At 58.5% G+C, this 23,823-nt stretch overlaps 2 protein-coding genes across 2 annotated transcripts; both read right to left on the reverse strand.

The window, feature by feature from the left end:
• Positions 1 to 913: 913 nt before the first annotated feature.
• Positions 914 to 11,267, reverse strand: NCLIV_005230 (tbc domain-containing protein,related; the record flags this gene model as incomplete). Its single annotated transcript, XM_003880033.1, has 3 exons — positions 914 to 1,190; positions 1,418 to 3,099; positions 3,804 to 11,267. The coding sequence occupies 3 exons, from the start codon at positions 11,265 to 11,267 to the stop codon at positions 914 to 916; spliced, it is 9,423 nt and encodes a 3,140-aa protein (XP_003880082.1).
• Positions 11,268 to 16,447: 5,180 nt separating this feature from the next.
• Positions 16,448 to 23,397, reverse strand: NCLIV_005240 (the record flags this gene model as incomplete). Its single annotated transcript, XM_003880034.1, has 5 exons — positions 16,448 to 16,525; positions 16,779 to 16,962; positions 17,210 to 17,385; positions 17,649 to 21,524; positions 22,453 to 23,397. 5 exons carry the CDS (start codon positions 23,395 to 23,397, stop codon positions 16,448 to 16,450), a joined length of 5,259 nt encoding a protein of 1,752 aa, XP_003880083.1.
• Positions 23,398 to 23,823: the final 426 nt, after the last annotated feature.

The following is a 23,823-nucleotide window of genomic DNA, read 5'->3' on the forward strand; positions in this document are numbered from 1 at the left end:
GAAAAAGGCAGGATACACTGAGAAAAGGAGCGAAAACTGGGGCGATGGGAAGCAGCCAGGGATAGAAGGCACCGTGTGAAATCGTTGTTCTGATTTCTGAGAAGCGAGACACAAACACGAAGACGACTGCCTCTCCTCACTCCGTGGCGCGCACCTCGTGAACGGCTCTTCCGGAACTAGCGACTGGTCTTGATACCCGACCAAGGGGGGTGATGGTCACTATCTGTCCACCTACCTATGGCAAGCTATACTATCCATATTTATATAATATAATATATATATATATATATATATATATGCACAGATTCAGTAGTAGACAAGTTGATGGGGGTACATATTAACGACAAAGAATCGTGCCCTACATATCTGCACACAGAGATAGGCAAATGGCGGCTTTTCACCATTTGTAGCCATCTACCAAGTTTGTTGTGTACGCGGGCGGCAAGGCAATGTCGAGAGAAGGCACACGTTGGAAAGGAACGGTAGCCGGCCGCGATCGTGGAGTTGCTTTGATTCGAGAAAAAACCAGAAAACAGACGCTGTCGCGCCGGTGCCTGTGAACCCCTGAAGATTGCCGGCGCTTGCCACATCGGTTATGTTCTGGGGGTGATAGTGCTGTCACGTCTGGTCAAAAGGAAGACAGGCTTCACCTCGTGACTGTCTCTTTTCAACAAGAGAGGAACAGAGAAAAACGCGAACGCGGCGAAACGCGTGAACAGTCCCAGAGACGTGTGCGTGCTGCAACCACTCGCACAGCTACCACGGAGCGCGGAGACAGAGGGCGAAAGAAGACACAAAAAATTGCGGCTGCCTTTCATTCGTGACGCGAGATCAAGGACAGTGCGTGTGGAAGTTGCCCCGACACGGGCTGGCGTTCTCTCTTTGCCGCTATTGTAGGTTTCAGACGTTTTTTTCATGGCTTGGCCGCCGAAGAAGGAATGCTCGGCCCTGGAGAGACGAGAAGTTCACAGAGGCGCTGGATGTCGGCCATCGCGACTTCGCATGCGGCCTCTGGCTGTCCTCTGCCGCCGCGCACGGGGTCTGTCTCGCCTTCTCTCTGAGATCCTCGCTCGGCTTCTCTTTCTGGCCACTGGAGGCGCCGCAGCAGACCCAAACGCACAACGAGCACGGAAGAGTCGCCTTGCGAAGAAGGCGCTGCGTGGCGAGTCGCGAATGCTGCGATCTGCACTCTGGAAACACAAGAAGGAGCGAGCGACAGAGCAGAAAATGGAATAGAGAGATGACCGACGGCAGAGGAGAAGGAGAAGAAGAGACAGAAAAAGGTGTAGACGAGCACCAAGACGAGCAGCAGACGACAGAAAAGAGGAAGCGGAGAAGACAGAGACGTTGGGGAGCACCCCTTTGCAGCCGAGAGCAAACCCAAGAACGAAGAACGGGAACCAGGCAGGAGACCTACGTTGCACGTTGCCACATTCCTTGGCCTTGCTCTTCGGCTCTCCAGACTTCCATCACCCTTTCTTCTTCGCGTTCGTCTTCGCTATCTTCTCCATCGGTTCGTCTTTCTCTCTCGTGGGCACGAAGCGCGTCCCCCGCACGTGTCTTCTCCGCGCCGGAACCGAGCCGCGGGAGCCCGACGCCGTCGGCAGGCCTTCTCTCTCGCTCGTCGCTCGACGTCTCACTCCCTCGCGCCTCTCCGCAGGAAAACCCCGGCGACAGAGGCTGCGCCTTGAGAAGCGCAATCATGGCCTGCACGCGAGAGGCGTCGGCCGCTTGCCAGGACAGCAGCCACGAGACGAGCACCGCGACGAGGCCGTCTTCAGTTTCGCCTTCTTGCCTGCCTTCCCAGGACAGCTCCGCTGCATGCGCCGGCTCCGGCGCACAGGCGAGAGTCCGCAGCGTCTGCCGGAGCAGTCGGAAGGTCGGGCGGAGAGCCGCAGCCAAAGGCAGCACTGCCAAGAGAGAGCCCAGAAGGCCCTTCGGCCCTAGACGGTCCTGTGCGCCGCCCGAAGGCGAGAGAGAGCTGAAGTGGGACGACACCAGAGAGAGAAGCGCCTCGAGGAGATGCAGGTGGAGAGGCGAAGGCGGGAAGCACACAGGCGTCTCGGTCGGAATCGCCAAGGGAGGCAGAAGGAAAAGGGAGGTGACAGGAGGCGACCCGAGACGCCGGTCAGGGCCAGAAGAGCAGGAAGGGACGAGGCTTCCAGGGTGTCCCTTCCAGTTTTTTTCCTGCGGGATGTGTGGGGTTTCATTCTCCTGCGGAGCCGCATCCGCGAGAACCGAGGACCCGTGTGGCGGCGCGCGCTTCTCCGCAGCCTCGCCCTGTCTCTCTCCTTGACCGGTTCCGGCGCAGAGCCACAGAGGCAGGCCTCCCGAAACGCCGTTCTTGTTCTCGCGCATCAGCCACGGCTGTTCCACGCCACGCGAGGCGTCTCCGTCCGCCGAGGCGCAAGAGGAAGAAGAGAGAGAAGACGAAAGTGAGGGACGGAAAGAAAATAGAGGCCGCGAGAAAAAGCACGGAGGCGGCGGACCGAGGAGATGGTAGATTTCCATCTCTCGCGCGAACACGCGCCACGCAAGGAGGCAGCTTCTCCACTGCAGAGAAGAAAAGAAGAGAGACCGGGGGAAAAGAACCTGTTGCACAACCGAGACAAAATCGGGCGCGGGAGACGTTTTCCTCTTTGTAAAAGTGGACGTGTCCGCTCGTCGTTCGCCATCTCTCGGCGGTCTTCGCTGTCTCTCCAGGAAGCCTTCGTGCCACGAGGGAAGAGTGAACAGAGGGTAAATGCGAGCGGGGGCGCGCGGTGCGTCGTCTTGGTCGCGGCCGGCCTTGTGCTTCCTCCCTTCTCTCAGGGCGCGTCCCGCTCCACCCGCTCGCTCACACGCACAGAGTGAACAGAAGAACGGCGGCGCCGGAGAGAACCCCGACGCAGGGTTCTCGTCTCCGGTGTTTCGCAGGACTTCTCCGCCGGGGACAAGCTTCGCCTTCGTCTGCCGGCCTGTCTCCGCGGAGACACTCACGAGGCCGGACCGAGCCGCGAGGGTCTCCAGCTGGGCCGCAGCAGAAGTCAAGAAAACAGCAGCGAGGAGCGGAGCCTGCCCGATGAAAAGCGGCAGGATGTAGGCTGGCAAGTGGTAACACTGCGGAGCAAAAGCGACAGACACAGAGAGAGAGAGAGCCAGGAGAGGTGCTGGCGTTACTGAAAACTCAAGCGGAAAACTCCTGAGAAGGTACATCTGTCTGAAGCGCACGAACACGAGATGCTTTTTGAAGAATTCCGCGCTGTATTGCATCTAGACCTTTCCAAGATCCTCCGACTGACGAAAAAGGCCTCGACGAATCCTACCAATGACTACGGATCATCACTGGCTGTTTAATATGTTAAACGAAAAGAGAGATGCGGCCTGCTTCACGCGTTCGTATTTGCTGCCATCGACCTATGGAGAGGTGGAGCGAAGACAGAGTGGGTAGTGGGGTGGGAGAAAACGCTCTGGACGTGCAAAAACGTTCTCTTGTATTGAGCAGTGAGTCGCATGCGCAAAAAGTAAACCACGCAAAAACGGGTTTTCCTTTCTCTTGACGCGATCATGTAAACCTGTTCTCCAGGATTTTTCGACACACGCGCCACAGAAAAGACCATCTGTCGGACGCTCGCCTTCCTGTTCCACAATCTCAATGGGTTTTGAACCGCCTGCTCGAAGACTTCTTCCTAGCAAAGACGACTTCTACGCGTCGCGGGAACGCCCATTCGCAGCTTCCGAGCTGGGACGGAAACTCCAGAGAAGACCTACTTTGTGTATCCCCTTTCCAGATTTTTCAGAAACCACGCCTCGACCGGCCTTACCTGAGAGAGCAGCTCCAACGGGGACGGCAGGTTCCAGTCTTCCTCTGCTTTTTCATGAGGTTGTGTTGCCTCGCGCTTGACAGGAGAATGACGCTTCGGAGATTCCATCTTCCTCTGGCTTCGGTCCCGCTCTCTCGCGGCCAAACATACGGGAATCCCCAACTGCAAATCGCTGGCGACCACTTCCCTTGGGTGGGTGAAACGCCCCCGCATTCTGTGCTGTACGTACACCCCGTAGAGGTGGAGATACACCCGCAAGAGGCTCGCCATCTCGTGAGGATCGGCTGTCCTTTCTTCCTCGTCCGTGCAACTTGCTTTGTCTTCCTCGTGTCCGCTCTTTGTCTCTCTCGCTTCTTCCTTTCGAGTGTTCCATCCAAACTTCAGGCTAGCAGGACGAGCCGCCGCAGCAGCTGCTTCGGCACTCCGGGCAAGAAGACACAAAAGAAGGAAGCCCACAAATGGACAGCCATCACCTGCGCTAAACCCTCCTTGGTCTTCTTTTTCTTCGTTCCTCTCGCGTTTTCCCCGCTCGCGTGCCTCTTCCTGCAGCGTTTGCATCTCGGCCAACAGACAGCCCCATAAAAGAACGCCTTGCGTGTAGGTCGTCTCCTGCCTAGATAGTGCCCCGCAGCATGGAAGTCTCCCGTTGTCCTGTCTCTCCCGTTCCTTTCTTTCCCTCGCCTTTTCCTTTCTTTCCTCCAGTTCGGCAACCGCCAGCCCGCGTTTCCCGGCGTCTCCGCTGACTGCCGAGGCTGCTTGGTCATCAGGAAGGCCCCTGCCCCGAACGAAACTTCCCTCTTCTTCCGGAGATGTCTTCACCAAGCCCCGACTCTCCCCGCCACGAGGCCCATCCGCCGTGAACTCCGCATCGCCCTCGCGGGTTTGTCCACTTCCTTCTCGCGGTTCTTCCCCTGTCCGGCCCCCACGCCCGCAGACCAGGCACTGCTCGGCAGCCGCTTGCCGGGCTGTCGCGAGGTCGCGCGAGACAGCCGAGACGAAGAGACAGATTCTCTTGCAGAGCGCATGCGCCTTGCTCTCTGGGGATGCGTCCCTGCAAGAAGCTGCAGAACACGGAAAGGAGCAATTCCCATTGGCGTCGCCCCGGTCCCCGCGCTCTGGTGCCTCGCCGGATGTCTCTCGACAGGAAGAGACTGACGCGTCAGAGAGGAGACACTCGAGGAGGTGTCGAGCGACCGGACTGAGCGGCCTTCCATGATTTGTGTCTTTCGCGTCCTGTTGCGAGGTCTCTGCAGGGGTAGAACCCAGACTCGCGGATGGCTGTTGGCGGCTGGCGCTGTTCGATTCTGCGCAAACCCCGCGTCTCCCAGACTGTCGCAGCGCTCTCTGAACGCATGCGAGAAGAAGTCCCACGTTGCTGCTTCCGCGTTGCCTCCTCAGAGATTCTGAAAAACTCTCGCCGTCGGCGGCCCCTGTTTCCTCGGTTCCCGTTGGTGCGGTCCCGAGCGATGTACCGACTTGTGTACAACGCATCTCGCCGTCTTCGTTCACGTGAGTTATCCCGACTCTCTCTGCTTCTCTCTCCGCCTTCGAAGCCTGCAGTTTGATCCCTTGAGCGCCCCTGAGGCTTAGAGACGCGAGAAGAGACGCCACGAAAGACGGAGAGAAGGCGAGCGCGCGCGAGGGCGACATTCTCTGGCAATGCGGAGGAGACTCTTCCGACGATTCTGCGGCAGCCTGCAGCACTCGGTTCCACAAGCGACAGGGTCTGCACGAACACCGCCCGAGCCGCGGGCCCTCCGGTTCCTTTTCTTCGCGCCTAGGAGAGGCCTGCGGGCCCGCGCGTCTCCTCTCTCCCGCCTCTGCAGCCAGAAGGGCGAGAGAGCCCCTCGGCTTCTGGGCTCCCGCTGTGGTTATGTGTTCTTCGTGGCGACGCCATCGAACGCCCACACCGCCGGCGAATCTGCCGCTTTCCGAGAAGCCAGCGTTGTCCTGCAGGAACGCCGGAAGTTGGTAAACATCCGGTCCGCAACGTCCCCAGAACCTCGCGGCCTGCTCAGGGTCTCCTTTTTTGTCTCCCGCGCCGCCTCGCCTGGGGCCGCAGCCTGCTCCGAACTCGGGTCGCGGTCGCGCCGAAGGCGAGGAGACAGAAGAGAGGCTCGCGCCCGAGCAGCGGGAGAGCAGCAGACCGACAGCGGGGTCCCACGTTGGTCTAAAGAAGAACTCCGTCATGGCTTCGTCGTCTTCGTCTTGGGAGAAGGACAGGGAATCGGTTTCGCTTTCTTCCGAGGAACCACTTGAGAAAGGCAACGGGCCGTCACTGGTCTCCAGAAAGCATTCCTTCTCTTCCGGCGGTCCCTTCCCGCTGTCCTCGTCTTCCCTTTTTTGCTCGGGGGCCTTCGTCTCGCCAGTGCCCTCCACCTGTCTTGCAGCATCTGAAGGCCGATTCCCCAGGCTACTGGCCCCTCGGCTTTCCCCCGGCACGCGGTTGGAGCCCAGAGCTCCAGAGGTGTCTACGCCGTCTGCGACGGTCGGAGGGCGCCAGCATACGGCGGCGAGGGCCCGAAATGCCGAGGCGTCGCTGGCGATTTGGGCGATGATGGCGAGAGCGGCAACACAAGCATGCAAAAGCAGCTGGTGAAGGGGGACGAGAACCCGCAAGTCGCTCTGGCCGCCGTTCCCTCCGAGGTATAAGGCGGGCACCCAGACGAGATCAGGTGAGTCCTCCCCACGAACCACATGCGGGCTTCTCTTCTCGACAGCATGTCCATTTCGTTTCCGGGCGTCTTCTGGTCGCCCTTGGGAGGATTCCCTGCTGGTACTCGCGTCCTCGTCGGAGGGACTCGGCGATTGCTGGCGCGGAGCGACAAATGATCTCTCGTTCACAGTCGAACGCCCGGCGCCGAGGGCCGCCGGCGCCCGTTGGACGCCGGGGACACGCCCGACGGCCCCGCCCACAGAGTCTCCTCTCGCGGTCGCGCTGCGGTAGGCCAGGCGAATGGGGTATCCAGCTTGTCGGAGAAGAAGGCCAGGCAGAGTGTGGTTTTGAACCGCAGCTGTGAGGGACGCAGACGGAGGGCGAGCTCTGCCGAGCGCAGCTGCTAGCGGCGATCCCGGGAGCAGAAAGAGCTGGAGGAGCCCGAAGGTCGCCAGAGCTGTTGCGAGAGAAGGCACAAAGAGGGGCAACGACGATGGCGAATACGAGGCGAGAAGACCCCCGAAGAAATCGAGGAGCCCCGCGGCGTCTCGCGGGAGAACCGCCGCGTCGGACACCAGTTGAAAGGCCAGGAAGCCGAACGGGAGCAGCCGAGCGAGACGCGAAGACGCAGCGTACCGCGGCGGATTCAAGCCCCCTGCGGAGGCCGCGCCGACTTGCTGCTTCAGGAAAGAAGACAAGAACGCCTCTCGAATGTCCTTTTCCGCGTCCACATTGTCACCTGGCATGGCGGTGACGTGTCGAGCGCTCTCTCCCTTCTCGTCCTCAAGCCGGGAAGCCGCGTCCGACGCGTGTTCACCTCGCGCCTCGCTGTTCTCTTTCCCTTGCGCATTTTTTTTTCTAGGCACTCGTTCGCGGCGCTCGGTCCCCGACCCGCTCCTTCGCCTGCAGGGGAGAAGGAACTGGAGAAGCGGCATGACGACGGCCTCGTAAAGAAAGTCGGTGGGGAAGGCCCCAGCAGCCCACACCGTGGGAAGGCCCGCGGCTGTGGCGCGCCGGACTGTCTCCTTCGCGGCTTCGCGGGCTGCGGCGAGGCGTTCGCGGCGGCCTGCCTCCTCGCTGAAGAAGTCCAGAAAGGCCCCGTCACGACCTCCGCCGGAGACCGCGCCTGGGCGCCGGTCTGCCTCGGCTTTCGAGCGAATCTGAGAGGAGAGAAGGCGAGACTCCTGCTGGGCGAGCGCCGTGGCAGATGCGGCTGCACTCGCAGCTGCGCGCGCCTTCGCTGTTGTGCCCTTGGAGTGCTCCACTGCGACGCGGAGAAGACTCTGGGTCGCCTCCGCGGACTGGAGACACCCGGCAGGCGTGCGCCAGCACGCAAAGTCGAACTGCGCAGCTCGGCAGCGGCCAGCAGAAACACCCTGCTGGTTTTGCGGGTCCTGGGCAGCAGACGAGGCTGCGCTCCCCGCGCCAAAGGAGGCAGAAGCCGAGGAAGAGGATGGGAGGAGACGAGGAGGCAGGAAACAGAGCCAGTCGAGACAGAGCGCGAGGCGTGCGTGCGCGGCAGCCACGACAGAGAAGGGGAAAGGGAGTTTGTATTGCACCGCATTCAACAGCCAGCGCGCAAACACCACCGACGGCGACGAGAGACGCAAATGATACAGCTGGAGCCTCGGCGGGTTCCTGCCCCGGACCGCGCCTGCGGACGCGCCCGTGTGTCGCTGCTTATCTCCGCCATGCCCAGGCTCCCCGCCTTCGCGTCCTCGCGCTGCCTCTTCCCCAGCTCTGCCTCCTCGACAGGCGTCATCTCCCGCACGATCACAAACTGCCGACGGGCTCTTCTCCAAAGGAGCTCGCGCTGCATCGACTGTTGCGAAACCCGGCGTGAGAAGAACGAGGCACCGCGCCAAGTCCCCGACAAAAGGCGCGAACATGGCGAAGCCCTGAAGCGCGGACCCGCCGGCGCCGGAAACAGCCATCGAGGCTTCAGCTGCGACGAGCGCGTTCGCAAAACTCGGCGGGAACAACCAGTTGTGTTGGAAGGCCTCGAAGAAGAACTGCTGGCTGGCCCCCGCCGCCTGAGCGAGAAACTGGAGCGTCTCCGCGCTCGCGCGCCGCGGAAGCGACGCCGCAGAGCCCTCAGCCGCACCCTGGGCGCTGTCGCCAGGAGACGGCGGCACGAGAAGCTGCATTTGCGAGAGCTGAAAAAGGAGGTCACGGACTTGCGCTGGAGGAAGGAAGAGTGAAGTGAGGAAGAGCGACGGAGGCAGACACAGAAGCCAAACGAGAAGCGAGGCCCGCGGGAAGGCACAGCCTTCTTTCGCGGGCGACGCCTGCTCGCCTGGCCGTCCTCTCTCCGCCGGCTCCTGCGCATGCAGTGAGGGAGTGTCAGGGAAACGCACAGGTGCGTCCAGCTCTCCGAGAAGCCAAGGCAGAGAACGGGGATCTCTCGAGCCCGCCAAGGCGCCGCCGAGGGCGGCGATCTTGGCGTTTCGCAGCTGTCTCCGCGTCTTCCTTCTACAGCGGCAACATGCTTGGCAGAGGCGAGAAGGCGCGCAGGCCAACTGGTGTGGGGGATGCTCCTTCCATATCCCTCCGTGTGTGCCGCCCGCGTCCCTAGCCTTCTCTCCTCGCCCCTCTCCCCCAGAGCCGGGCGGAGACGACGCAGACACCTCGCAACCCTCCGAGCCTTCCCTCTCGCCCTGTTCCCCCGGGTGGGTCTCGAATTCTGCGCTCTCTTCGCCGCACGCAGAAGGCCCCAGAGCCTCCCCACGCGTTCGCTTCGAGTAAACCAGCCTCGGGTTGCCCGCTGCCCCCCCACTGCTCGACAGTGAAGAGTCGCGCGCCCGTTTCCTTTGCCGGGAGGAGACAGAGTCGCCGAAAGTAGGACCGCGATCACCCGCCTCCACGCTCCGACTGCGGCTGACAGAGCGCGAGGAAGGGGCCGAGCCTCCAGGGCCGGTTCGCTGAGTTGTCTCCTGCGCTGAGGCGACGGGTTCTCGGGACGAGGGGAATGCACTGCATGCAGAGGAGGCGTCACTGGGCCGCGAGGGGTTTGGCGCTTTCGGTGGAGGCGAATCGCAGAGCGCCCGGCGCCAGCAGTGGGAAGCACAATCCCCACACGGAGAGTGTCTCTTTTCCCCGGAACACAGATACTGCTCCGCTCCCCGTGCACTGTGTTCTGCTTCTCGCAAGGGGGGCCCCGCGCAGTCGCTCTTCCACTGCTCGCGCGCTGGATCCCCGGAGCGACTTCTCTCGCTTGCTCCGGCCGCAAGCCTGGCGAGTTCGGCTTCTCGGGTTCTTCTGGCGACCCCCGCCTTGGCGCCGTCTCGCTGTCCAGCGTCATCCTGCCGGCTGGTTCGCCCTAGGCGGGAAACGAGGAGAGGCAAGAGGTCCTCTTCTGGGGGATGCAGCAGACAAGGCCACACGCTTCTTCGGATCGACGCGAGTCGCGCGAGCTCGCCCATCAGTCGAACGACCTCGCGGCCGCCGAGGAGACACGCCGCGGCGCGCCCCTCTCGCCGGCTCCACACCCCACATACGACAGCCTCGGCCTCGCGCCCAACTAGCTGGAGACTCCCGCCGGCGGTCGAGGAGGTCAGCAGGCGCGAGCACAGGAAGAAGGACGAGGCAGCGAGGGCGGGATGCACACACACTGCGTCGAGTTGCTGGCGCAGGAAGCGCAAGACGGTGAGGCAGTGCGTGGTCGGAGAGATGTCTTTGCTCTTGCCTTGGCCCGCGGATCCCAACGCGCCCGAAGCTGGGCCCTCGGCCTTGCGTGCCTCTTCAGGCCCCGGCACCGAGGCGGAGAGAGAGGCCTCACGAGCCGCCGCGGCGCTGGCTTCCACTGCAGTGGGAGGGTGGAGCAGAAGCGTGTAGACGTAGCGAAGGAGCGTGAGGAGAAGAGACGCCCAGTGCCCGCCGCGATCCAGCGTAAGAAGCAGAGGCAGGTGATTGATTGTGATGCGACTTCTGTAGAAAGGCAGGACTGCGGGGGCAGTCCTGAGAAGCGAGGCGAGAGACGAAGAGAGAAACCCCGCAAAGAAAGACGAGAAAAATGGATCCGCAGCAGCTGGGAGATGCGGCGCACCAGACAGGCGGGACGCCGACGCGACAAGAGAAAACGCCCCTCGCTCGCTTTCTGCACTTTCTCTCTGCCAGGTCAGGCATCGCCGCGCTTCTCCTCGCAGCGCAGAGTCCGCGCCCGTGCCCGCCTGAGGAGGCTCAAGGAGGGCGCCTAGGATTGCCACGAAACTCGCGATTTCTCGGGGGTTCTCGCAAGTCAGGGTGGCATAGGCGGCCGCGAGAATGAGGCTGCATCTCGCAGAGAGTGAAGTCGCCGCGTGGACCCGGAGCGCAGGCAGATGGCGCTCCCACACCGCCGCTGGAAAGGGCTCTAGAGAGACGGGACGCGCTGCCCCGTGCGGCGGCAGCGCACAGGGCCCATCGGAGACAGCCCGATCGGAGAGAGGAGAGAGTGAGGAAGAAGGGAAGAAGGTGGAAGCAGCCTGGAACGCAACTGCGCCCGAGAAGACGGAGGGGGCAGCAGAGCCATGTTGAGAAGGGAGGAGGACGCGGTCGCAGAGGAAGAGAAACTGGAGAGCCGCCTGGTAGTGGGTTTCGAAGACCTGGAGAGAGGGCGGCTTGGCGTGAAACGCTGGAGGCGGCCCCAAGGAAGGAATGCGAAAAGTGTAGGCCTCCGGTGGTGCAGAGAGGAGAGACGCCGCGGCGCTCGCACGCGACGCCCGAGTCTCCCTCGAGGCCGCCGCAAGGAGAGGCGAAGACGACGGGGTTGGCGGAGCAGCGGAAATCCAAACGCGCATGCCTCCACTGTTGGAGCATGCGGCAGACATCAGGGGGACGGGGGTCGAGATGGCACCAAGCAGGAGACGGGACAAAGACAGGAGAAAGAGGCAGAAAAGAGAGGGAGAAAGGAGAGACAGAACCGCGGGAAACGGAAGACCGAGACTGTCGAACAGGGAGGAAAGGGAGGAGATGGACGGCACACAACACGAGAAGCGGAGAAGAGAGGTAAAGACGGCGCGAATGGTTCAGAGAAGAGTCTTCGAACAGGTGAACGTCTGTATCGCAGGGTGACAGCGAAACCGTCGAAATGAAGGCGAAAGATAATCTAAGATGTAACTCCCTTCATGGCAACCGAAAGAGCTTACAACGCTCTCCAGTCGCCCAGGAGAAAAAGTGGCAGGACCAGATATGGACACAAGAGTAACTAGGCAACTACATAACTACATATATATATATATATATATATATGCAGTTGCGTATGTACGCGTGTATGCATGCGTGTAGAAATGTAGGTGTGCAGGCGGCTATTTGTGGATAGAGGATGAAGCACACGCGACGTGGCAAGGCACGATGCGGCGCTTTTTTGATTCATGAAAGCCGCCGTGTGTGACGTTCTTTCGAGAGAAGAGAGGCCTTCCCTTCGGAAAGCGTAGCGGGTGATTTTGGGATGACGGAAGGCGGTCCGCTCTTGGCTGATTTCCGTCCCAAAAGTTAGCGTCTTCCTCTGGCTCTTTGCCTCAACACCCTAAAGAGGAGGCGTCTCTGTGTCGAGAGGCCTTCTCAGGCAAACGAAAGAAATCGCGCATTTCCTGACCTGAATTGTTGGCTCTCAGCAGCTCTTCTGAGTGTGCAGGCTGTCCGGGGGTGTCTCGGCCGCGTCTTCTTTTGCGGGTGAAAACACAACACCGATCTCTCCCTTTCTGGCCCTCCCCCTGTGGCTGCATTTCTTCTCGCGGTTCCCGTCCAAGTGAGCCAGCAAACGCTGTCTTTCAAAGAAAATCTTCCCGCTCCCGAGAGAGAGATGGTGCGACGGGTTCGGAGGAACCCCCTGGTCCTCCCGCTTTTCGCCAGGCGGTCTCACGGCATGAAGGGGAAAAGGGTGAGACTCACAAGGACTCTGGATAGCCAAGCTTTGTCTCTTGAAAAGGCAAAGAAAGGGAAAACCTTTGGAGAAGGAAAAGAAAGCGATGAAGCAAAGAGTCTTTCGTGAGGCCGCCGCTCCACTCTCCGCCTCTGCTCGTACTGCCTCGCTCTCGCTGCATGCGCCGCCTGTCGTCAGCTTCGCCGATTTTTCGCCGCGAAAAACGGCGCGAGTGACAGTTCACCGCAAACGCAGAAGTAAACCTGCATCCCCCCAGCAGATGTAGCTGCATGCAAATGCAGATGTCTAGGGTAGCGGAAAGAGAAGGAAAGTGAGAGTATGCATCTTAATATGTGCACACTTCCGTCGATTCGACGGAAAGACGGGGACCTATTTCCGATGCAACGCTCTGCAAAACAGAGACAGCAGTGCGTGTGGTGTCCAATACACTGTACGAAGCGCGGCTCGGCTTCTTGTCTGCCGTTAGTCAGACGGTGCATGCGAGGGAAAAACCGAATGGCCTATCCCTGTCGGGCCTTCGCAATCTCATCGCCCACCAGACATGTCTCCATTTTCAGCGGGAGAAATCCTCAAACCGAGTCTGTGTGCAGAAACCAAGGCTCTCTCACGTGTCACCGCAGAGAGAAACGCCCGCGACTTTCCGCCGGGTAAAAGTGGTGGCATCGTACGTAGAGTCTCGTGAGAGGCAAAAAGAAGGAACAAGAAGCAGAACACATGCTCCAAATGCGTCCCGTGGAAAGAGGAAATTTCGTGCGCATGAAGTGTGCTCGTTGCTTCTCGTAAACTGGCCCCGGGTAGGAGGCAGCGAAGCCGGCCTGTGGTCAAGTGGCGACTTTCATTGAGAACCTCAAGGTGCGAGCTCCACAAAGTACTAATACTCTCTCGAAGCAATAAACTTTGTATACATACATATTTATTTATCTATATATATATATATATATATTTCTGTAAGCGTATAAATTGACACACACACACACACACGTATGCAGCAAGATGTAGAGACAAATATATGTGTATGCGCCTATACTACCATGCTGATGAGTAGATATCCAAAACATGCATGCCGATTATATATATATATATATTTAAATACTAGGAAGTATGTCTCAAAATATATATATATATATATATATGAATGGGTGAGAATTGTGTAGGGAGTATCTTGATGATATGTATTGTTCACTTTCAGGTCGGGGATATCCGAATAAGCCCTCGTGTATAATTTTCTGCGTTTCACAGTGAGACTGGTCAGCCGAAAAAGGGAAAGCGAGGCGAGTCCCACGGATGCACATCACATCCTGGAGTTCGTGCTGCCTCTTTGATTTTTTCGAGGAACAGCCTGTGCAAGCGAGAATCTCTAAAAAAGGTGTCGCAATACACGCAAGTGGATGCACAAATCCGCTCCACATTTTCGCACGATTGTAAGGTGGGAAAGAAAATCCCTGTAGAGCATTTACACGTCCGACGATCCGTGTGTGAATGTGTGTCAGATTATCTTAAAAGACTAGAAAAATGTTGCGGTGTCTCTCCGTTTCATCCGGCGTCTTCCGCTGTTTACACTTTGACCGCCGAAACGCGGAGAACAGAAGCCCCCCGAATGTTCTGGCTTTCACACCCAACAACAAGAGTCTTCTCTCGACATAAAAAAGGAAAATACTTCACTGGATGCTTCACCGTCCCACAGACCGCAGGGTTCCGCGTGGGCTGCAAAAAAGAAGAGTGCCTTTTCTACCCTCCAGAGAGACACAGGCTAACCGCATCTAGACCGGAGCAGGGAGAATGAAACGTCTTCACCCAGGATGCACAAAACCGCACAAGCTAACGACAGTTCCCCTCACCTCTGTCGCCAAGCAAATCCATGCACGTGCATCCACGCATACATATCCATAAATACACACGTAGGTACACAGCTGTATTACGGACATGGAAACATCCACAGATACCTCCATGCACAAATGCATATTAACGGACCTCCCAATACAGCAGCATGCATGCATATATATACCAACATATATATATATATATATATATATATATAGAGAGAGAGAGAGAGAGAGAGAGAGAGAGATAGATACCCCTGGAAGCCGCAGCAGATGAGGAACTCTAAGGCCCCTGAGACGTCCTTTTCACCACGAAAAAAACAGGCACAAAATGAAGGATAAGTTTCTGAATCACCCATTTTACCCCGACCCTTCACAACGCCTTCTTCCTTTTGTACCCCAGACTCAACACGCCACCAGAGTAGGCACCGCTAAATAACTGCACTTTTACATTCTCCCTTCGAGGCATTTGGAATGGATAGCGAGATATAAAAAACACTGGTGGACCTTTCCTTCAGCAGACAAGTCGAGCCAGAGCCAGTGTGAAAAAACTGTGGTCCGAGCAATCGTGAATGGCCTGCAACGACAGAACCAAGAAACGCGCAGCACCCCGCCTCGCACATATCGCTTTCAAAAACCCTGAATCTGTCATTCAAGCTTCCAACAGTTTAGTTTGTCCCGCCGGAGCGTCGCCACCATTCCTGCTTCTCGTCTCCTCACTCTGCAGCTGACTTGTGCGCTTGGAATCTGAAAAGACAGATGCCACCCCACTGCTCTTTCTCGGCTTTTGCCTCCCTTTCTCCTTGATCGCTTCGTCGTTGACGAATGCGCTCTCTCCTGATTTTTGTCTTGCAAGCAGCCTGCTTCCGCCGCCCACCACGCACCTGCCACGTACCAGAGCAGTGCCCCATGCCACAGTGCAACTCTTTTCAACGTCTCGCCGTCTCCCGCCGCTGTGCTTGCTTGCATACTTCGCCCCTGCTCAAAAACCCCTCTCTCCGTTTTCAACACGTTCAAGGTCTCGCTCTTCTCCTGACTCATCTTCTCTTTCTCTTCCCTCTCGACATTCTTTTCCCGCGTGGACCTCGGATTCCCCAGCCGCCGAGCCAGCACTGCATGCAAGCACTCCTGCCGCCGGTACCGTGGGAGAAGCAGAGGAACAAGAGGGATAAGAGGAGGAAAAAGAAGTGCCAGGAGCAGAGGAAGAAGAAGAGGGAGAACAAGAGGACGAAGACGAGGAAGAAGAGCTAGAAGAAGAGGAGGAAGAAGACCCAGAAGAAGAGGAAGAAGAGGACGACGCAGAGCTAGAAGATGAGTTAGAACAAGAGGACGAAGACGAGGAAGAAGAGCTAGAAGAAGAGGAGGAAGAAGACCCAGAAGAAGAGGAAGAAGAGGACGACGCAGAGCTAGAAGATGAGTTAGAACAAGAGGACGAAGACGAGGAAGAAGAGCTAGAAGAAGAGGAGGAAGAAGACCCAGAAGAAGAGGAAGAAGAGGACGACGCAGAGCTAGAAGATGAGTTAGAACAAGAGGACGAAGACGAGGAAGAAGAGCTAGAAGAAGAGGAGGAAGAAGACCCAGAAGAAGAGGAAGAAGAGGACGACGCAGAGCTAGAAGATGAGTTAGAACAAGAGGACGAAGACGAGGAAGAAGAGCTAGTAGAAGAGGAGGAAGAAGACCCAGAAGAAGAGGAAGAAGAGGACGACGCAGAGCTAGAAGATGAGTTAGAACAAGAGGACGAAGACGAGGAAGAAGAGCTAGAAGAAGAGGAGGAATCACCAACGGGGGAAGAAGCCGCGTGGGTGCAGTTGAAAGAAGATTTTGGGGGCGCAGGCGCCACGCGAGAAGATTGCTTTTTGTGACGCTGGCGGGAGAGCGCTGCTGCTACCGTTTCCATGGTTGACTGAAGTTGCTCTTGAGTCAAGGCGAGGCCGTGGAAGCACGAGAAGAAACGCTCCATCTGAAGGACAGAGAGACATCAATCACACGGCCCGATCCATTTATTCCGGGCAACATGGAAAACTACACAGAAAGGAGAAGGATCTGCGGGCGAAACAAACACGACGACAGTGCTGAGAAACGTGGAAAGAACCAAACCGCACGGGACAGGGGGGGGCACAGCGCAGAGCGCAAGGCTCTTATTTCGCAAGAAATCGACAACAGGCTCGCCAGAGAGAACGCCAAATTCGGGAAAGAACAACACAATCGCCGCGCCGCCACCCCTTCTGGAGTCACCAATGGTTGTGCCTGGAGACCGTTGCGTAACCGAGATGACCGAGAAAGACGGCAGGTAAGAGACGCAGACTCAGAACGGTAGAAGAGTCGCAGCGACTGTGAAGATGGAAGCAGTTATGGGGGCGAGCCGAAGCTCGCGTCGGAGAGCCTGGAAAAGTTTTCGGAGCAGCGGAGAGCGCATGCTAAGTAGCATATACAACGGGGACACGCGGGCGCGAATGAAAAGCCCAGAGAGAAGGGACGCGACAAAAGGAGCCAAGAGGCAGGAGATCGAAAGAGCCATTTGAGGAAACGGGAGGGTGGCGAACGGAAAGCGAAGCGAGACCTTTCGATCCACCGGAGTCAAAAGGAAAGCCACGGAGAGATCGCGAGAGAGAGTACAAAGGAGACGCGCGGCTCACCTCCATCGCCTGGAAGTGCGTTGTCGTCGAAGAAGACAAGACAGCCATGCACTCGTCCAGGCTGCCGCTGAGCAGCTCGTCTTGGAAGTAGGCGAGAATCGCGAGAGAAGCCTGGAAGAGGACGATGTCGCCCTCAACGAGGAAGAAGTCCCAGACGCGACTGACGAGTTCAAACGGCAAACACCTGACAACCCCCGCGCGCAAAAACAGAAAAAAAAGGGAAAGACGTAACGTTTCCGCGAGACGAGAAGAAGCGAAGAGAAGGCGCTACCTGGAAGCGCAAACGGGCGACATGGATGCGTGTCCCGAGGCGGCGCACGCTCGTGGCCCCACCTCTCACCCCCACAAAGCAATTTCCTCTAGAGAGAGGCATTTTCGCTTTTGCTCTGACAATCGACCGAAACACTGCGAAACCAAAACTGGCCGCTCACCTCGTGAACAGGGTGTACATCCACTCGATGAGGAACATGTCGCTGCTGATGCCCAAGGCCTCAAAATGTGCAGCAGTTCTGGGGAGTTTCTCGGCGAGAAGTGCGTCGAAAGTTCGAAAGTACAGCCCCACGACTGCCATGTCAAAGGTGTAGAACGCATGCAGCGACTTCCTGAGCTGCGAGGCAACAAAGCGAGCCAGCATGCACGGGAACATCGCGAAGACAGCGAGAACGCGCGCGCGGGCCCGGAGAGAGGCGCCGCCAACACGCGGGAGGCCAGGAGAAGCGACTGGAGGTGGGAAACGCGGCGCCGAAGGCGGACGCGGAAACATGTGGGGGAAGAAGCCCTTTTTCTGATGGAAACGAAATCGCGTTCTGGACTCTCGGTTTTGCACACCTCTTTCCGCTCTTCTGCGCGACGGTCGCCCCTTTTGCTTACCAGCAGGTTGCTCAGACAGACAAAGGTGGAATACTCATCCATGTAGAGCAGGAACGCGCCAGCGAGATACGCCATGCCCTGGACGTAGCCGACATCCGGCCGAAACACCGCGTAAGCCTCCAACACGCAGCGCAGATACTCGTACATCATGTGGCTCGCCGGGACGCAGAACGGAAGCGGCTGCACTGCCTGCGTGTCGACGCGCTCTCTCGACTTCGATCTTGATCGCGAAGAAGAGGCAGACGAGGAAGAGAAGGACGAAGAAGAGGAGGAAGAAGAACAAGAGGAGGAAGAAGAGGAAGAAGAAGAGGAAGAAGAAGAAGAGGAAGAAGAAGAGGACGAAGAAGGCGGATTACAATAGCCTGGTCGTTGGACAGTAACGAAATTTGATTTTGAGGGTGAGCCTCTGCGCACGGAGCCGGCAAATCTCTCCCTGGTGTCCTCTCTGTCTTCTTCTTGTGATGGCTTCTTTGCAGACTGTCGGTCGTTGCCTTTTTGGAGTGAAGCCGCATCTTCCTCTTTCGCCTCTTCGATGTATTCCTCTTTCCCAGACACCCCCGCGACGGGGCGGCTCTCACTAGTCGCCAAGTTCAATGTTTGTCCTTCTTCTTTGCTGTTACCATCTTCGTCGTTTTCCGTCCCGGTTCGCTCCTCGTTTCGACTCTCCCCTATCCGTCTCGCCTTCCCCTGGTCTCCTTGTACCTCGTCTCCGGGGGCGTTCTCTCCTGCGCCGCCCACCTCTCGATTCGTTTCTCCCCTCGTCTCTACCATCTCTTCCGCCTTCACTTCTGTCTCCATTGACTCCTTCTCCACCTCTGCCTCGCTTTCCATTGTCTCCCGCGCCTCTGTCTCCTCGCCACGCTCAGTTTTTCCGCCTTCGCGGCCGGGCTGGTTTTCCGTCTTGCCAGCAAGTGCTTCAGGTGTCTCGACACCTCCGCGTCTGTTCTCTTCCCGAGCAGGGCGCGAAACGCGCGTCCGACACGCGCCGAGGCGAGGCAGCGTGCGGTGGAGGTCCATCGCGATGGTTTGGAAGGCGGAGAAGACGCCAGGTTCCCAGTTGAAGAATCCGCACGGGCATGTGGAGAAAGACGCAGGCGCGGCGGAGGCCGACACGGGCTCCGACGCCGAGAGCTTGCACCCTCCGCAGGTTACGCAGCAGCAACAGCACGTCTGTGGAGCGAGGGAAGCCGAGCGCGTTTCTTCGGACCCCGAAACAGACGAGGGTCGATTCTTACTAGCCGGGCCGTCCACGTGGAGCTTTGGGTTGTCTTGGTCGCTTCGCGAAGGCAACCTGCGTGCCACGGGACTGCGTGTGCTCTCTTCTCTCTCGCCCGGGCTCTCTCTCGCTGCCCCGTGTCGGCAGCATGGACAGCACTCCCGGCTTCGCCTGCCATTTCCCTCCTCTCCCGCCTTCTCCGTCGGCGCCCCGGCGTCTCTGTCGCGTCCACGCGCGTCTCCCTCGTTCTTTTCCTTCTCGGTCTTCTCTTTTCGCGCTTCCTGATCTCGCTCTTCTTGATCTCTCTCTTCGTCGGTCCTCATGGTTTCGGCGATCCGGTCTCGATAGCGGCGGTTCGTGCGTACGAGGTAGCTCCGCACGTGTTGCACGCGGCTGAGGAGAATCTCATAGAGCCGGGGGGTGATCAGCAGCTGGTCTCCAACCGCCTTCTTCCACACTTCGCCGCGAACTTCCGTCGGGACGCCTGCATGGAGGAGCCGGGAGAAGAGCGCGGACCCCCGCTGGCTGTTCCAGTCGGGAAGGATCACGTCAATCCACGTGGCCGCCGACAGCACGCTCGGATCCACGGCGTCCACGGCGGGCCGTCGCGCAGTCGCCGCCGCGAGGCGACTCTCCTTCGCGCCTTTGCTGCGGAAGCGAAGGCTGCTCGGCAGGTACAGCTGGCCTGTTTCCCGACCCGTCGAGGCGCCAAGGCCCTCCTCGCGCTTCTCGCGCCCCTTCCCCCCCGACGTCCCTCCACGCGAGGACAAAACAGAGGAAGAAGCAAACGATGCCAACGAAGAGGAAGAAGAAGAGGAAGAAGAAGAGGAAGAAGAAGAGGAAGAAGAGGAAGAGTGCGTTGAGGTCTTGTCTCGGCTGAAGAGGAGCGCTCGCCAAGATCGACTCACGCCCATGCTTACACTGCTGTCGGCTTTCTCTCCACTGGTGAGCGCCGCGGTGCTTGTTTGACTCCGAGCCAGCGGCGGGCCGGCTGGGGCAGTGGCCACCGCGCCACTCGCGAACCGAGCGAAGCCGGCTCCGAGCGAGATTCGCCTGTCTTTCTTCGAGACGGCAGACCGCGAGAACACGGAGTCCTCTTTGTCGGCGGCCTCTCCCGTCTCGGGAGCAGGAACAGGCCTCTCTTCTGCCTCTTCTGTCCGGGCTCTTTCCGCTTCTCCGCACGCCTCTGCACGCGCCGCCTCTGCGAGCGGGTTTCGCGACGCCGCCGCCGCGGAGACACCATCTTGAAAAAACCTCGAAGAGCTGGCCACGTCCTGTCGTGTCGAGGTTGCCGAAGCCGGAGTCCCCGTTGCCTCTCCAGGGGCTTCCACGGACGCCGTGCAGGCGCCTGTCTCGACAGGGGCATTGGCAGGGAGAGGCGTGTACGAGTTCGTGCTGCCTACGCTGAAGGGCGACTCTTCCTTCTCCGTCCCCAGCGCGAATCCCGCCGCCGCTAAGAACGATGGAGACGCGGAAGGCGTGGAGGACTTGGGCTCTGGCGCATGCGAGGAGCTGTGGTGCAGGCTGGAAGCGAGCCGGCCCATCCCATAGAGTTTCTTTGCGACACTCGTGGCCGCAATGCGGCTCGCCACGCGATGCAGCGACGCCTTCGGGCTGGACTCGTCCTTGCCGGGTCTTCGCTCTCCCAACTGCTTCAGCCGCCCGCCGTGCGAGGTGTCTGTACACTCCGGCGGTTCTATCCGGAGCTCGCCTGCGCCGCGCCCCTCCCCAGTTTTCCGTTCGGGTGAGGCGCCTGCGGCGCCTCCCACTGCGTCAGGACGGCAACCCTCCTCCAAACCCCTACCCTCTGCGGTGTATGTACACCTGAGAGCGGCCGCTGAGGCTGCTTCCTCGCGCCACGGCGAGGCTACGGAGACCACATTCGCTTGGCCGTGTCGAGGCGATATCGCGAATGCTGTGATCCCACTTTTGCTTCCACTTGTCCGAATTCCAGAGGCGAAAGGAAATCGGGTCTTCTCTGTAAGGGTGGAGAAGGGAATTCCGGTCCGGGATGCATGCGATGCGGCCTCATTCCCTGCGCCGGCTCCATCTTCCTTCTTCTCTTCTCCCTTCTCGAGCAAGATGTTGCCCCCTGTGGAAATCGGCAGCGGAGGCAGAGCTGTCTCCCCAGCTGGAGGCCCGTTGGGGAGGCTCCGCGAACGATCGCTTTCCACGAGCTTCTCTGCAATCGGTACGTTTCCTTCATCCCCTGACATGCGCAACAACGCGGAGGACGGGGCAGCCTCGTCGAGAGACGCAAGTGGACTGCTCGAAGAGACACCCGGAAGCGACAAGGAAGAGGGCGGTGAAGAGAGCGATGAGGTGCTCTTGTCCCGGCGCCGCCTCCCGTAGGACGCGTAACGGGGAAAGAGAGCGGAGCTGTCGCCGGTGCGCGGTCTTTCTCGTTCCCTTACCGGGGACCGCCCAGACGATTGGAAGGACGAGAAGACAAACGAGAAAGAAGACGCAGAACGGTGTCGAGGGAGGGAACCCTCCGATTTCGAAGACGCATGCGGCTGGGGCGCCCGCTGCGGCCCGCCACACGCAGCCAGCTGCGCTCTAAGGAAACGGATTTCTTCGTCGTAGCGCGAAACTGTCTCCGCGAAAATCTCCGTCGCCTCCGCCTTCTCTCTCCGCAGACGTTCGACAACCTGCGCCACCTGGGAAGCCGAAGAGAAGGCGAGAAAAAGACAATCGAGAAAGAAAAATAGAAAGAGAGGGGGAAAAGAGAGGACGAGAAAAAATGAGGGAGAGACACAGACAGAAGGCGACAAAGAGCCAGACAGAGCGAAACAACGAGGAAGCGAGAGAGAAGGCGAGGAACAGAAAGAGGGAGAGAGAAGGGAAGACAACACATAAAACGTAAGCATGTCGAATCCAAGAGAAATGGAGGCAGAAGAAGAGACAAAGAACGTGAACTGAGAAAAAGACAAAGGGCGATCGTAACGTGCAGATGCCCGGTGCGCATGCACTGTGAACACCACGCGTGGAAAACCACGCCAGAGGCTGTGGCTTCAAGCCTGGTGAGAATGCAAGACAAATCCGAGACGAAACACGAACGCAGACGGAGAGGAGACAAAAACGTTACGTGCGTTCTCTGGGAGGATTCTCAGGGAAGAGAGATGGAACTGAGGCGACGCACGGAGATGCCTCCTCCAGGCGTCCGAAGACAAGAAGCCCCTCGGGTCGGACACACCGCCGGCCAAGAGAGACAAACAGTTCGCTCTAGGGGTAAACCCGAAGTTTATATCTGAGCTACGTGGCTCTGGAAAAAACCCTTTCACATATATTTGCGTGAACGCTTATCTGGCGACGTGGTCCATTGTGTTTGGATACTCTACAAACATCTCTACGTCGTTTAATCGGCAGTCTGGGCACATCGGATCGACACAGATATATATACGTATATATATAGATATATATAGATATATATGTAGATGACAACGTATACATCTTCATACACATATACATATAAATGTATGCCAGCATACAAATATCAGTGAGACGTGTGCATGCATTCGTAAGCCCGAGGTGCACACACTGCTGTGGAGTCTCTCGCGTCTTGCGAGAGCAGTGTTTGCAACTTACGTCTTCACCTGAGAGGCTCCCAGAAGAAGCAGCGGCGGGATGTGCAGAGGAAAGACAGGGTAACGAGGGCGAGGACGAAGAAAGAGAAGGCGAAGAAGAAGGGGAAGGCGAAGAAGAAAGAGAAGGCAAAGACGAAGGACAAGGCGAAGAGAGAAGAGACGTGTGGCCCGAGGAAGGAGGCGTGGAAACCTGAGGAGAGATCTCGTGCCGGGATCGCCTGCTTCCGAGGACATGTTCGACGTCTGCTGCCCCGCGTCCCTCTTCCTGTCGCTTTTCCGATGTCAGTCCAGGTGAGACGAAATGTCGTGACTTCTCTCCTGCGTCGTTTGTGTCGCCCGTGTCTCTTTCCTTCTCCCTTGCCTGTACACCGGAGAACCGCGTTCTCTCAGCTGCGTCCAGGGCTTCTTCGGCGTCTATCCGGCCTCCTCGTTCTTCTGGGGATTCGTCGCCGTCGCCTGTGCCACCGTGTCCCGCCTGTGTAAGCGGTGTACATACACCCGAGTCGCCTCGTCCCGACCCCCTGCTGGCGGTCACACCAATGTGGGCGGCAGAAGCGTCAGGCGAATCCTCTGATTCGCTGATCTGCACGCTTGTATCTCTCTGCGCATCCAGGCTTTCCCTCTTCCTGCCGTCGCCTTTCGCTTCTCCTGCACCTTGCCGTCCTGGGGTGTCCCGTTCCCGAGCGTCCAGTTGACGTTTCCTGTCTTCTGCCTCCCCTCCTGGATGTCTTTCCTCCATTCCGTTCACTGACGCCGCAAGTAGCCCTCCCCGAGTACAAATGGGCAGAACAGCATCCGCGTCTCCATCTCGTCCTCGATTCGGGTTCCTCCCCACGTCTTCTTCTCGCCCTCCATCTTCTCCCTCCTTCTCCCCTTCTTCTCGGGCCCCACTGGCAGTCAGTAGAGTGCGGCCTTCCAGGGCTGCCATAGCAGCAGATTTCTTCATTGACAATCGGGCTTCTCTCCTCCCTTCCCAGCTGTTTTCCTCCCGGTTTCGTTCCTTTCCTTTCTTCCCCGTTTAATTCCCTTTTCGTTCCTGCTTCTTGTTTCTGTCTTCCCTCTCTCCTCTTTCCTGTTCGTCGCCTACAAGGGGAGACCGCGAGAGACCGAAAAAGGCCATTCGAATTTGATTCCAGGCGGAAGTTGCACGGCTAGAGAATCAGACCAGGCAGATGCCGATAGAGATGCAGCGGTCAGAGGTGAACCAGCAGGAGGGCGAAGGATGGAGAGACAGTGTAGTAGTCGGTGGAAAAGACGGTTGGGAGAAAACGTGGAACGCGAGACACGGGAGAAAATGGAGGGGGTGACCCCACGCGCAGAAGGACGGGGGAGAAGACAAGAAACTCGAACTTGCTTCTGGTACTAAAAAAGA

This window comes from Neospora caninum, chromosome II (genome assembly GCF_000208865.1).
Source record: "Neospora caninum Liverpool complete genome, chromosome II".
NCBI classification, from domain to species: domain Eukaryota; phylum Apicomplexa; class Conoidasida; order Eucoccidiorida; family Sarcocystidae; genus Neospora; species Neospora caninum.